The 14,815-nt window shown below is 37.6% G+C and overlaps 1 protein-coding gene across 1 annotated transcript; it reads right to left on the bottom strand.

Moving 5' to 3' along the window:
- Positions 1 to 3,174: 3,174 nt before the first annotated feature.
- On the bottom strand, positions 3,175 to 14,729 carry LSM1 (LSM1 homolog, mRNA degradation associated). Its single transcript, XM_079140662.1, has 4 exons — positions 14,602 to 14,729; positions 11,544 to 11,612; positions 9,553 to 9,668; positions 3,175 to 3,702 (listed from the first exon to the last, which is right to left on the bottom strand). The coding sequence occupies exons 1-4, from the start codon at positions 14,645 to 14,647 to the stop codon at positions 3,532 to 3,534; spliced, it is 402 nt and encodes a 133-aa protein (XP_078996788.1). The 5' UTR covers positions 14,648 to 14,729; the 3' UTR covers positions 3,175 to 3,531.
- Positions 14,730 to 14,815: the final 86 nt, after the last annotated feature.

Genomic DNA, 14,815 nt, shown 5'->3' with positions numbered 1-14,815 from the left:
CTAGAGCAAGTGCTCTGCCACTTAACTACATCCCCAGCTTTATGGGTGCTATTTTAAAGAGGTATTCTAAGAAGGGAAGATCTGCAAATAGAATTCATGCAGTTATCTGAGGGAAATGTGTTCTAAGCACAGAGAATGACATATTCAGCCCCATGCAGGGCGCAGGTGATTCTCAGGGGTTGAAATGAAAGATAAAAAGTGAACATGTACTCTTTTCTTTCCTAAATGCAATAAACATATAAAAATTTACTACAAATTAAGCCAGTGTTTTTCACGTTTCTGCCTTTCACAGAAATTTAACATTGTCATTTTCTGTGTACATGAATAAGTTTCACACACACTCTAACTTTATATTATGTTATATACTCTATTTTTGTATTCTATTGCAATTAAAAAGGAAAATCTGGTTATAAAGCACTAAATTCATTTTATGACCTAGTAGTCTGCAACCTGGGTTTAAACTAGGTTGATCATGTTCAGACTCTGGTGGAAACCTTCCCTCTCCCAGGTTTACCACAGTCCTAGCAGGATGAGTGTCTTCTTCAGAAGTTAGTTGCAGTGGGACAGCATGTGTGCATTTGTTTGTGTGTACCACGTAAGGTGACAACCCAGACTAGACTCTCCTGTTATTCTTTCTTAGATTGAGTGGAGTTGGTTTTAGTCTCCTGAAAGCTTAAAACTGGAGGGTTGTTTCAGCACTAGAGCATCAATCTATAGTGCCTACAATCAGAATGCTGTCTTTATAAGTCATGGGGAATACTGGCTCCTAAATGCAAGAGAGGTGCATGGAGCTCTCTTTTAAGTATGCCTTTTGGAATGACTACACAGATACACACCTACACACGGACATATCATACATACATAAAATTTCTTTTTTTAAGGGTGAAGAGTGGGGAACTGGTCCATTAACTGCCTATTTTCCTTTCAGGTGCAATTCCTGGGGCACATTTCTGTGTAGTGTTGCCATGAATCCCACCTACGGAACTGAGACTAGAAGTGGGGACCTGTCCATAATAGTTACCATTGGACATGCCTGGTGTGCATGCTTTGACTGCAGGTCTATGCCTTCTGCTGTCTGCACTGTGCCCTGCCTGACCCTCCACATTGTGTGAGGAAAATGACTTTCCAGTCTTCTTCACCCACGTAGAATCATTGTGATTCACCCTGACTTGGCTTCCCTAAGAAGCTTCCACAACAAACAATATGAGGGTACTTGACTCTAAAGTATCCATGGTCTGTTGGGAGTTAATCAGTGCTGAGGCATGGAAGAGATATTGCGGTTTAAACAGCTGAGAGAATGCAATCTAAGGTCAAGGGCCAAGGGAAGGAGAAAAAACAGATGGAAGAGTAAGAGATATGGTGGTATACTTAATTATTTCAGAATAGAGATGGGTCAGAAAAGGGCCTGTGGTAGATCTTATTTTTCTCCCTTGAAGGCAGTCTCACAGGAGCCAGTAAGAAGACACTTTTGGTATGAACTAGGATTTATCCTCAAGTCTAAAGCAGAAGAGAATACCAGCAGTCATCCTAGAAAAAGCATCAGATTTAAGTATCTGCAAAGACTGGGCTGGACAGAGCTAAGGTCAAGTGACTGTGCTGAGCAGCCTGGGGAGTTTCAATCTTTTATGTCTAATTCTTGGTTGCTGCATGATAGAGCTCTAAAGCAGCACCTTATACATGACTGAAACCTTGCTATGGCTTGGAAAGTCAACAGAGTTAAGTGATCTCCACTAACTGTGGCAATTAGGTCTCTTTTCTCCTTATTATTCTAATTATGATTACATTTAAATTGTTTGATGGATGTTGAAAAGACAAGATAACTGCAGTAAATTCACAGGCCTAAAGTGTCACATGTTCTGAAAGAGTGGGGTTCAGAAAATTAAATGCTGTCATTCTTCTACCCTCAAAATATGTTAGTGCAGTCAGGTATGTTTTTAAAAGTTGGTGATGGGATTTTTTTCCTTTGTGTGGGTAGTTAATAACAAATTCTGGCTAGAAGAATGTGAAGAATTATCGGGGCACAGTGGCTCAGGCCTGTAATCCCAGCAGCCCAAGAGCTGAGACAGGAGGATTCAGTTTGAGACCAGCCTCAGCAACTTAGTGAGACCCTGTCTCTAAATAAATAAATAAATATATAAATAAATAAATAGGACTAGGGATGTAGCTCAGTGGTTAAGTGCCCCTGGGTTTAATTCTTGGTACCACAAAAAAAAAAAAAAAAAAAAAAAAAAAAAAAATTAGAATTTTCAAGTTTATAGTCAAAATACTGAATCATTAGGTGTACCATTTCTTCCTAAATTGTCTACTGTAAAACCAACCCAATGATGAAGAGTTCAGGGGTAGTTTTAAAAACATCTGGGGCTGGGAAGATAGTTCAGTTGATAGAGTGCTCCCCTTGCAAGCACAGGCCCTGGGTTCAATCCCTAGCACTGCAAAAACAAAAACATCTAGTTTATGAGCTATATGATAACAAACTTTTAAGTATCTACAATAATTATACAGCTAAAACTACTAAGAATCAGAGGATAACTGTCTTACACCCAACATCCCAGTAAGCCAATTTTACATTGTGTCTCTGCATGACTTGTTCAGTCCACTGTTTACTACACCACATTACTTTTTAAAGTACACTTTGTTATACTTAGAGCACAGTGGTCACTCTTCAACAATCATATCAACAAAGAGGTCCATGACCTATCAGTCACTAAAACACATTTCACTTGTCTTTTTAAAAAATGGTCAGAGCACAAACAGGCTCAAGACTCAATCCAAAGGATTAGGAAACCTAACCAAACTAACAGAAGACTCAGAAAACAAGCCATCTCATGAAAATGGTGGAACTTATGGGAACTTGGTTTGGTACAGCTGTGGGTAGAGAAAGAATGAAGTTGTTTTTCAAACATGAGGCTTCTTTTGTAATCAGTTATTGGAAAACTTAAATGAAAGCTCCTTCCTTAACCCTGAAAATTTCTTATCAGATACAAACATGAAAAAGGGTGTGGGGAGGACCCCCAAGATAATCAGTATGAAAATATACCTCCACAAGTAACCAGCTACTTGAAATTGTGATGATAAGGGGAAATCCCAGTGTGTGGACTGCTTATAACTTTTTGAGTAGAAAATTTTTTTTGTCTATCTCTGGAGGCAATTCCAACTTGGAAAATAACATGACAGTTCTGAGATTCATATTTTATTTACAAGTCAATGAAAAATGTCCTCTGTAAACTCTAATTTGGGATATAAAAAGCAATATAAAGACGTGGTTGCTGGCTCCACAGTGACGTATGTGTGAAAGGAGTCCATGCCACTCTTTCTTTAAACAATGATTGTTACTAAAACAAAAACAAAAACAAAAACAAAACAAAAAACAAAAACCCACATGATTTCTTCATGTTGCATATGTGAAAGAATTAAAAATAAAAACAAATTTTCAAAACTCTACAGTCTGTTCAAATGTATGAGGTGACCAAGATGTCACTTTCATTCAGTGACAGTCCCTATTCTCCAAAGCAATAGCTTCTGAGCAATGACTTAATACTCATCAAGAGTATCTGCTCGAGGAATTGACAGACCCCGATCTTTAAGGGCTTGAACTTTCAGCTTCTCTGCTTCTAGCTTGGTCTGTTGTTCCACCCTTTGTTCTTCTAAGATTTCTTCAATAGACACTTGCTGGAGGGGTGTATCACTCTCCTTTTCCAAGTCCTGCAAAAGAGGCAGGTTTGAAAAACTTCCCATAACGACCCAGAATAAACAAACTTACAGATCTAAAGGCAAACAGATTTGATTCTGATGGCAGACTCAGATTACTTTTCATGATTGTGACATGGCTGAGATATCCTTCTAGTAGAGAAATAAAGAAAGGCTGATAAGATTACTACAGAATATGTAACCACAACATGGTAAAAGATCAGTACATGTATAGCAAAGTTTTAAGTTATCCAAAATCCCACATTAGTTAGGATTAACTTTATTTATTCAAGGATTAACCTTTATTTTTTGCAGTACTGGGGAATGAACAAAGGGACACTCCATGACTGAGCTACATCACCTTCCTATTTTATTTACTTATTTCTGGTATTGGGAATTGAACGTAGGTGCATTTTATCACTGAGCTACTTCCCTCCAGAACCAGGGTCTCACTAAGTTGCTGAGGCTGGCACCAAACCTGTGACCCTCCTACCTGACTCCCAAGTTATTGGAATTGCAGGCCACTACATCCAGGCCCTTTTTGAGAAGGGGCTTGCTAAGATGTCCAGCTGACTTTGGACTTGCAATTCTCCTGCCTCTGCCTCCCTAGTTGCTGGGATTGCAGGTGTGTGCCACTGTGCCTGGCAAGTTTTCTTTAAAACAAAATTATATGGGTTACTTATAGACAGCTATCTCTCCAACTGTACAGAATCCAAGAAAGATAATGAGACCCATATAGCTTTATTGATTTATTTTTTGTGATGCTGGGGATGGAATCCAGAGTTTTATGCATGCTAGTAAGCACTCTATCACTGACATACATTCCCAGGCCAAGAGGCTTTACACTGTAGTTTTACATTTCCAAAGTTGGCTTAATTTTGTGGAGGTAAAAGGTATAGAATGCTGGTGGTGTGCACCTGTAATCCCAGAGATCTGGGAGGCTGATGTAGGAGGATCACAAGTTTAAGGCCAGCCTCAACAACTTAGTGAGACCCTCAGCAATTTATTGAGACCCTGTCTCAAAAACTAAAAAGATCTGGGGGCGTAGTTCAGTGGTAAAACAACTCTAGGTTCAATTCACAGCAAGCCCCCCCTGCCAAAAAAAAAAAAAAAAAGTAGACAGAGAACACTGATTCGAGTCAGCACCACTCTTCCCACTTTTTCTTTTTTCAGTATTGGGGATCAAACCTAGGAGCACTCAAACACTGAGCTACATCTTCAGTCTCTTTTTTTTCTGAGAAAGGATCTCACTTTATGATCCTTCTGTCTCAACCTCCTACGTAGCTGGTATTACAGGCCTGCACCACTGACCCTAGTTTCCTACCCTTTTTGTAGGCAATAAATGGTTTCTCTATTGCATTAGTTAGGACTTTCTAAATTATAACACAAAGGACCAGGGATGTTGGTCAGTGGTAGAACACTTGCCTAGCATGTATAAGGCACTGGGCTTGATCCCAAGAACCACAAAAATAAAACAAAACAAATAAGACTCTTTCCTCCTTTATGCTTTATGACAGGTCTATAGAATACTTGAGAGGACCAGCTAAATTACCAAACCAGATTGGCCCCAATGTATTACTTTACTATTTTAATTCTAAACAGTTTTGCTTAATTAAAAAATTATTTTTTTCCTTATTTCAAAAATAAATTCTTATTGTAGGAAATTTAAAAAATAGGCAGAGAAGCAGAAAAGTATTTAAAAATTATCCATACTTCCAGTATGAAGGGTTAACACTTTGGTGAATATCCTTTAAAAAATGTATTTTATTTTATATACATTTTATGCTTATTATATATATTTCTTCCCCCCCGCCCCCCACCTTGGATTGAGCCCAGGGGCACTTAACTGCTGAGTCACATCCCAGCCCCCTGACCCCCCCCCTTTTTTTTGAAACAGGGTCTCACTAAGTTGCTTAGGGCCTTGCTAAATTGCTGAGGCTGGCTTTGACCTTGCAATCTTCCTGTAGCAGCAGTCTACATCTATATTAACTTAAAAAAATGAAAACAAACAAACCAGACCTCAAAATACAAAAATGCAAATATCTACTGTAACTTTTTTCATTGAATATTGCATGTTTTTTATTTTTGAATATCTTATATTTCATAAACAATTTCATAATTCAGAAGAACGTTGCTATAAATGTATCTCACTATTCATAGATTCAGTTTGTTCTCCTTAAAATTAACATACAAGAATTACTCTGTGTGTTTATAACATGGAAAGCCTATACAAAGCATTCATTTCTTATTTTCCTCTATCACTTTCAATGACAAGGTTTGGGAAGGCATGACACATACACAAACTCCACAGCTGTTCTAGCCTGGATACTAGTTGTCACATGCTGCCAAGTTCTTAAAACTCACAGGCAGTAACACTGTCAGGTGGAGCACTATCACCAGAGAAGTTAAGGTAAGCCACACACATTACATAAGCCACTGGTGCCCTGGGTCAAAAATTAACAGTACCCAGCAAAATATATATTATCACTTATACATTTCCTCACAATCCGTTGATAGTAACTGGAGGGCAGTGTTCTTGGTATATAGCCTCTTGAGCTTTTAAGTATGTCATTTACTGAGCTACTCATGTGATTAAGATGCTGCTTCCCAATAATCAGTTTTATTATTAAGGCTGTGTGCATCATCATCCTTGAGGCAGAATCCAGGGACTTCTTAAGCAATGTAGTATTTATAGAATCTAAATGGTTTCTGGGCATGAGTTTCCCTGGGGCTGGAAATTTCTTCAAATTGACTGTTGATTCATATATAACCATGTAAGCCTTCCTCAACCATGTTTCTCTAGTGGTACTACTCAATATCCAAACTATAACATGTTAAAAAAAAAGTACTTTTCCCTACAAAATGGATCCCAGGGAACAACGAATCTTCAAGTACATTTTTTCTTTGTTCTCTACACATGTATGTACATCTATCTACCGTTGATACATTTTTGTGCCAACATAACAGGCATGGAAAGTATGTCTATTGCGTTTAGCACGATACAAAACTGAAGGAGAGTATGTATAAATATTGTAAATTAACGTCTTTCTCCCTGACATCAAAGTAATACCTTTTTTTTTAGAAACTGAATTCGGAAAATTTTTAAAAGTCACCCATAGCTAGGTATGGTGACTCATGCCTGTAATCTCAGTGACTCGGGAGGATCATGTGTTCAAGGCTAGCATGGGCAACTTAGGAAGACCTTGTCTCAAAAATTAAACAAAACAAACAAACAGAAAAACCAGGTTGGGCACGGTGGCACACGACTGTAATCCCAGTGGCTCAGGAGGCTGAGGCAGGAGGATCACAAGTTCAAAGCCAGACTCCAGCAACTTAGTGAGGCCCTAAGCAATTTATTGAGACCCTATCTCTAAATAAAATAATATTTACTTACTTATTTATTGTTAACATATATATATAGAGAGAGTTTAGTTGTACATGGACACAATACCTTTATTTTATTTTTACGTAGTGCTGAGGACTGAACCCAGGGCCTCGTGTGCTAGGCGAGTGTGCAACCACTAAGCCACAACCCTAGCCCTAAATAAAATATTTTAAAAAGGGCTGAGGATGAGGCTCAGTGGTTAAGCACCCCTGGGTTCAATCCTGAGTACCAAACCAAACAAAACAAAACAAAATAAAACAAAACAAAGCAAAACAAAACACAAAACAGAAAACCCTGGAATATAATTCAGTGGTAAAATATTCTTAGGTTTAATCACTAGTCCTTCCCAACCCCCACCCAAATTGTCCTCAATCCTACAATCCAGAGATGGGTAGCTCCTTCAATATACTAGCAGACTACTTTACAGTTCTTTACTAGACCCTTGGAGTACTAGTTGATTTATTTCAACCTGTACATAAAACATGATGCCCATTTCTGCTGCTTAAACATGCTAGAAATGATAAAATGAATCACATATGCCAATCATAAAAATAAAGGTCTTTTATACATTTCACAGCAGCACTTGGGCAGTACTGATAGTTTTGATTAGTTATTTCTAGCTATTTCCAACATGAGATCTCTGGACCAATCTGATTGACCCTGTCAGAATTATTTCCTTGCTTTTTCAAATAACCAATTGCTAAATATTAGGTCTGAAGCAAATCACTTTATTCAAAAGACTTCTGTAAACTGAATTAAGATGTGGCTAGGTACTGGGAAACTTTATTGAAAACCTTTAAAAACAAAATAAAAAAGGAAAAATTAAACACCATTTCTTCAGTGAAAAACAGAAAATAGTGCTGGTTACCAGATCTTAATTTCTTTTTCCTTTTCATTTTTTTTGTGGTGCTGGGAATCAAATCCAGGGTCTTACACACACTAGGCAAATTCTACCAGTGGGCTGTATGCACACCTCAACTCATCTTGTAGGGATCTTAATTTTCTTGGCAAACCCCAATAATCAGAAGTAGCAAGACTTAACTTGATCAAAGGTCTAAAGACACTTAAAAAAAAAGTCTGAGTACTTTTAATAGCTTTTTAATAGCCATATATATATAAATACATAAATTATATACATATATAAATATATAAATACTTTTTTTTTAAACAATTTTTTTTTATTACAATTTTTGTAATACTGGGGACTGAACCTAGGGGTGCTATATCACTGAACTACATCTCCAGTAATCCCCTCTTTTTTATTTTTATTTATTTATTTATTTTATTATTATTAAATTTTTGGTACCAGGGATTGAACCCACGGGCACCTTACCATTGAGCTACATCACCAGTCCCTTTTAATATTTTATTTAGAGACAGGGTCTTGCTGAGTTGCTTAGGGGCTCACTAAGTTGCTGAGGCTGGCTTTGAACTTGGGATCCTCCTGCCTCAGCTTTCTGAGACTCTGGGATTACAGGTGTGCACCACCATGCCTGGATTTCCTTTTTATTTTGAAGACAGGTCTCACTAAGTTATGAGGTTGGACTCAAACTTGTGATCCTGCTGTCTCATCCTCCAGAGTAGCTGGTATGATAGGTATGTACCACCATGCATGGCTAACAGCTTTTTTTTTAAACTAAACTTTTTTTTTATATCTTTATTTTTTATCTTTATGTGATGCTGAGGATCGAACCCAGTGCCTCACACATGCTAGGTGAGCGCTCTACCACTGAGCCATAACCCCAACCTGGCTAACAGTTTTATATTTATAAAATAGTTTTCCAATAGTATAATGTGTATACACACAGATACACATCAATAACACTTTGGAAGATTAACTTTTTTTTGTTTGTATTTTTGGTATGGGGATTGGACCCACGAGTGCTTCATCACTGAACCATATCCCTTTTTTAGTTGTTCTTTCTGGCACAGGTACTTCCTCCCTGGATGTGATCCAAGGATCTGAGTGAAGCTGAGCTACACTTTCAGGATAGATAAAAGAAGGGCTTTCTTATAGCCTTTTTTCCCCTCTTTCCCCCTTGACAAATATGAACAATATGTTATATATGAAATAGATTCTTCTCTCAAACTGCTAAATAATTTTTATGACATGGAAAACCACTTTAAATCAATTAAATGACTAAAAATATTCCAACATGTAAACTATAAATCAACAACATACACTGAAAGTCTTTTCAATTTTCTGCTATTAGACATAAACAGAAATTCTATATTAACAAACACATTTATAAAGACAATATTTTTTGTATCAGGTAAAACCACTGATACTTTGCTCATGGAATCAAGATGCCCAAAGGCACTGAAACAAAGTTAATTTTTTTGTGTAGCTTTCCTAATTTCATGGGTGCCTGTGAGAAACTGGGTGATATGTGGAAAATATTTTTTCCCTCTTGAAAAGACAAAAGAAACCTAACTAGTAGAATATCAAGATCCATAGCAGCTTAACAGTTTTCACTTACTATTTCTCCTAGTAGGACCACATTTTCTCCTCTGACCACAAAAATTCCTCGAGGAATATCACCGTATTTTTTGCCCACATGAATACGCTCCACAGTCTGATGTAGCACTAAGTTAGCTAAAAGTGTACAGAAAAAACAAAAACAAAAACAAAATAAAAAAAAGATATTTAGTACATATGATTGGGTAAAGGTCCACAACTCAACTATTCAGTGATTTCTGAGCAGAAAAGATTTAGCTAAACATAATTTCCAAACTTTCTAATTCTAGAAGAACAAAAATTTCAAATAATCTTCTATTTCACTAAGTAGGACACAGTATTTAGAAGGACTTAACAACTGCAAATAGAGTATTTGGGATTATGTTGTGCTAATCCATGAATAATGGCAGAAATAAATCATGAAAAATAAATTCCTAACTGCTAAAATCAACACAGCTATAAAAAAATATAAATGAGCCAGGTGTGGTGTTGCATGCCTGTAATCCCAGCAATTTGGGAGGCTGAGGCAGGAGAAGTAAAAGTTCTAGGCTAGCCTCAGCAACTTAGTGAGACCCTGTGTCAAAATAAAAATGAAAAGGTTGGGGATATGGCTCAGTGGTAAAGTGCTTCTGGGTTCAATCCCCAGTATACATAAAAAAAAAGAAAAAGAAAAAGAAAAGAAATATAAATGAATAGGAATTTAGATAACTTGAACAACTGAGATTAAAACCTTAGTTTCTGGAAGGAGACAATGTTTCTTTGTTGTATGGGTATGTGTATATGATGCCTTATAGAAGATTTAACTTTGTTTCAGTACTTAGGATTCATTTAAACCAATGCAGGTATCCATAAATTATGATACAGCAAAAATCTACTTTTTCACCTTGAGAGATAATCATAGTCAGTAATACAAGAGTACTCAACATTCACTACTTATCCTTAAAGATTAATTATTTTTCTTCTTTCAATTAGTACTATTTTCTTATTTGAAGTAAAGCAGAAATCTATGTTCATATATTTTTCTTTAGGGTCTCACTGGGCGTCCCAAACTGAACTCCTGGGCTCAAGTGATCCTCCTTAGCAGGCTGGGACCAAAGGTGTTGCCACCATGCTCAGGTATTCACAGCCCTTTTTTTTTTTTTTTTTTTTTGGTTCTGGGGATTGAACCCACAGGTGCTTAACCAACAAGTCACATCCCCAGCCCTTTTTTATATTTTATTTAGAGACAGGGTCTCACTGAATTGCTTAGGGCCTCACTAAGTTTCTGAGACTGACTCTGAACTCACAATCCTCCTGCTTCAGCCTCTTGAGCTGCTGTGATTACAGGAGTGAGCCACCATGCCCAGCCAGTATCCATACCTTCTGTAATTCTTTCTTTGTGGGGGCAATTCTGAGGATTGAACTCAGGGCCTCACACATGCTAGGCAAAAGCACTGCCACTGAGCTACCCGCCTAGCCCTTCTGTCCAACAAATGTTGATGTGAACTGAAAAGTTTCTTGAAACAAGGAAACACACATCTCTTACTTCAGAAAAACGCAGTCTGTAAAACAAAGATTGAGACTCCTGAGTCTAATGTATCCCTACGTGAAAAACATTGAGCTTAACGTTCCCTAAAAATCTTCAGGGAATGCCTTCTACCCAATTTTCACTGGACAAGGAGGGATTACCTTCAGTGCAGGAAGTGTTTGAAGAGTAGTGGCACCCAAGCCAATGTACAAATGAGCAGTCTTTTCAGTGAACTGAGTTTATTTCTATCATTTGGCTCCCTCTAATGGGGGAAATAAAAAAAAAAATCCAAAACACCATAGTGATAACCAGTTGTAGATATACAAGCTTGTAACTACACAAGCTTTTGAATCACCTAATCATATACTTACTTAAAACAGTTCCATTATGTCAGACAAATATGAAAAAGTTACAGATAAATACATTTTAACATAAAATAACACCAAAAATGCAATGGGTGGCTGTTATTATCCAGAGGATTAAAGAAGTCCATAATCAATACATACCAAATTGATCAATACTTCTTAAAAAGCCTATAAGTGTCCTTCCATCTCGAAGTAGGACCAAGTGCTTTTCTGGGGAGAGGAAAAAGATCTTTAAAATGAAAGTTGTCAGCTTCAGTGAGTTTATAGAATAATAAGGAAAATAAAGTTAATAGCAGTTTAAGTATACCACTTCCTTTTCTAATGGACTTCATATGGAATTCACTGGAAAAAAAAACCAGAGGGATGCCCAGGACAGCCTAGGACTTATATTTGAAGATTGGTGGTAAAAAGAGAATCATAGGAGTGGCAGAAGAGGTAAAAAAAAAAAAGTGCAGTGTGTGCAGTAGCCAGGAAACCTAACTGGCTCCAGACCCTATGTTTGGCACTTAAACCTTCATACTGTCACGTCAGTTTCTCTGTCTGTATATTAAAAAATTTAGAAAGGTTTTCAATAAATACAAAGCCTTGGGTTGGGGGAGTAGCTTAGAGACAGAGCAAGCACTAAGTAAGTGGGAGGTCCTGGGGTAAATCCTTAGCACCAAAACAAAAGCAAAAGTAATGTCTCAGATATTTACAATGAGGACCTAATAAGCTACAGCAGAAATTCAATATTTATTAAGAGATATAAGCTGTTCTGGGGTCTCAAAGTCACCAACCTTATGAATTAATATTCCTTGTAAGGAAAGACAAATAAGAAAGTTACCTATTGTGATTAGTACAACAGAATAATAAACACGATAGAAGGAAAGGATGATGAAGAGAACAGAGGAGAGCAAGAGAAAACCTCTTTGGAAAAGTAACTGAGAGATGACACTGAAGGATGAGAATAAGCCAGTTATTAGAAAAGATAACAACATTTCAGCCATTCGTTTCTTTAATGCCATGCATAAAATACTTTGCAGATGCAGGAAAGAGGGGCAGTGATTTTGCCTTTAAGAAACTTGTATCATTCCTTGGACTGTTCTTGCCATAATCAAGCAAATTATAATTATATGAGATTTCAGAGAAATAACATCTGTCTGGAGGAGGTACTCGAGTTGGATCTTGAAAGGTAAGTAATTTTTGGTCATGGGAAAGGAAAGGAGGGAACGGGAGAGAAATCTGTAAATTAAGCAAGAGGGACAAAAGGATCATATACCCACGATTGGCTAAAGGTTGAGGATATGAAGGGAAAGAGCAGGAGTTAAAGTCAGAATAGTATTAGGGGCAAGCTTAATTTGGATTTGACTTCATAAGAAACATGAAAACAATGAAGACTAAATGAACAGAAAAGCAAGAGAAGTTATGAGGCTAATGCCTATCTGGGAGATCTCTTAGAGATTTAGAGAAAGAAGCAGTTCGGATATTGCTACTCAGATTATCTTTTCTGGAGAACAGTAAGAGTTGGAGAGGGAGAAAAAAAAAAAATCTGCAAGAACCAGTGTTAGAGACACCAAAAGAATAGAATTAAGAATTCAGAGGTGGTAGTATCACAATGCAGAAAAAGAGAACTCAGAGGAGTGCCTTGGAATGATACTTAAGAATGCAGTTTCAGTACTGTGTTGACAGTAAAAATTAGAGTGCAGTTAACAGAAGGTGGTCTATTGAAGGTGGTCAGGAGGTAGAGTAAAATGGAGATTTGAGATATTGATAAAGAGATGGAAATCTGATGGCGAGATACAACTGAGGAAATGTTTGAGATGGAGAGACAGAAACATATATAAAGGAAAGTATTGGGCAAGGACAAAGAGGTAGTAGACGTGAAAGCAAAAGTACAATGTAAGAAGGCTCTGGAGGCAGTGGGAGGAAAGAGTAATAATAGAAAGGGAGGAATATTTTCTACTCAAATGAGACGATGCATGAAAATACAAAAAGACTGAGAGGAAAGGAGGAGAGTGTGTGTATTGGTGGTGAAGTAAAGTCTGTATGTCAAGTAGTTTCAAACTTTTAAAGGAGGGGGCTTGAAATCTACAAAGAGGCACAGATTAGAAGGCTTGAAAACAAAAATGATTTTTAGGAAAATGGAAGGATGTGTTAGTGGTTTCAAGTAATTCAGATATATAAGGAGAGGTGAAGGCAAAAGGGAAAAGAGCATCTTCAAGCCACTAAAACAGAATATTTCATTATACCTTATAGGCATACTGATAAGAGTGATCACTAATACACATATTTAGTTCAATTTACACTATTATTACCTTTCATTAACAAAATAAGAAATTTGGGTTTAAAAAATGATCTCTCAGATGACCACAAAATGAGAATGTAATCAAAGACACTCTAATTTGTATACTCACACAGTAACTACTTTGAAATTGTGTAAATTATTTTGCAGCAATTACAAGTTAATGAGGTGGATAATATAATTAAAATGATAAAAAGTGTTACTTGAAGAATAATGCACAGTAAGAATTTTGACAAAGACAGAACTACTGTAAATGGTTCCTCTCACTTTTGTACAGGACTGAACTCTTCGAGACAGTAATCAGGAATACGGGAGTTCTTAGTAAAATAAAAAAAAAAAATCGTCTAATAGAAAAAAATAAGTTTGAAGTGACTTGGCCTTCCTAGAAACGTCAATAACGTGTCTAGCAGTTGCCTCTACTAATATAACCTGAAAGTGCTAATGACCTTCATAGTAAAAGAATATTACAAAAGCCTGCATTTACTAATTAAAATCAAAGCTATTATCTTAATATTTTTATTTTTTGATGCATCTTCCTGTAAGTATGCTCATCTATCCACTAGTAACAACCTAGTACTTCGAGAAAAGCAGAGGGAAGCAGTGGATGCGCTACAAGTCGGCTGGGCCATTTTGGTACTTGGGTTTAGGCTGCTACGACCCTCGGAACCAAAAATAAAATCCAGTTTGTGGCTCACCAGGTGGTGAGGGCTGCGAGGGGCAGAACGGAGGTAGCAGACAAGGGGGTGACAAGTGGTGGGTCCCGTGGCTGTAGAGAATTCCAAGGCAGAACACCCAGAAATGCGCTTAAGACACACTGCTCCCGGCTCGAGACTCATTCTACAAGTTCCCTCCAAAGAGGGCTGCCCTCCGGAGAGGAAGGGTCTCATTCCAAGCTTCACCCGAAAATGAGCTACTCACTGTCGATGTCCTCGATGAGACTGGCGGTGCCGGGCATATAGTTCATTTTGAGCTGAGATGAGGCTGTAATATACAGCGGCAAAGGCCAGAACGTCCAATACCTCCTTCTTCCCACCACAGTCGCCGCCTCGGCGGGACCGGGACAGGAATGTTTTGAACCCGACCACCACTTCTGCCCCGGCTTTCAGCCGCCGGGGTCTGCCGGAAGCACCTT

The sequence above is a fragment of the Sciurus vulgaris genome (genome assembly GCF_902686455.1).
Source record: "Sciurus vulgaris genome assembly, chromosome: 5".
In the NCBI taxonomy this organism is placed as follows: domain Eukaryota; kingdom Metazoa; phylum Chordata; class Mammalia; order Rodentia; family Sciuridae; genus Sciurus; species Sciurus vulgaris.
This window is presented reverse-complemented; position numbering and strand designations above follow the sequence as displayed.

What these genes read in the sequence shown, in the direction of transcription:
- LSM1 (XM_079140662.1), bottom strand. Translation starts at nt 14,647, where the DNA reads ATGAACTATATGCCCGGCACCGCCAGTCTCATCGAGGACATCGACA. An exon ending in TCTCATCGAGGACATCGACA is followed by an intron (nt 11,613 to 14,601) that starts GTGAGTAGCTCA and finishes TCCTCTCCCCAG; the next exon opens with AAAAGCACTTGGTCCTACTT. An exon ending in AAGAAGTATTGATCAATTTG is followed by an intron (nt 9,669 to 11,543) that starts GTATGTATTGAT and finishes GTACACTTTTAG; the next exon opens with CTAACTTAGTGCTACATCAG.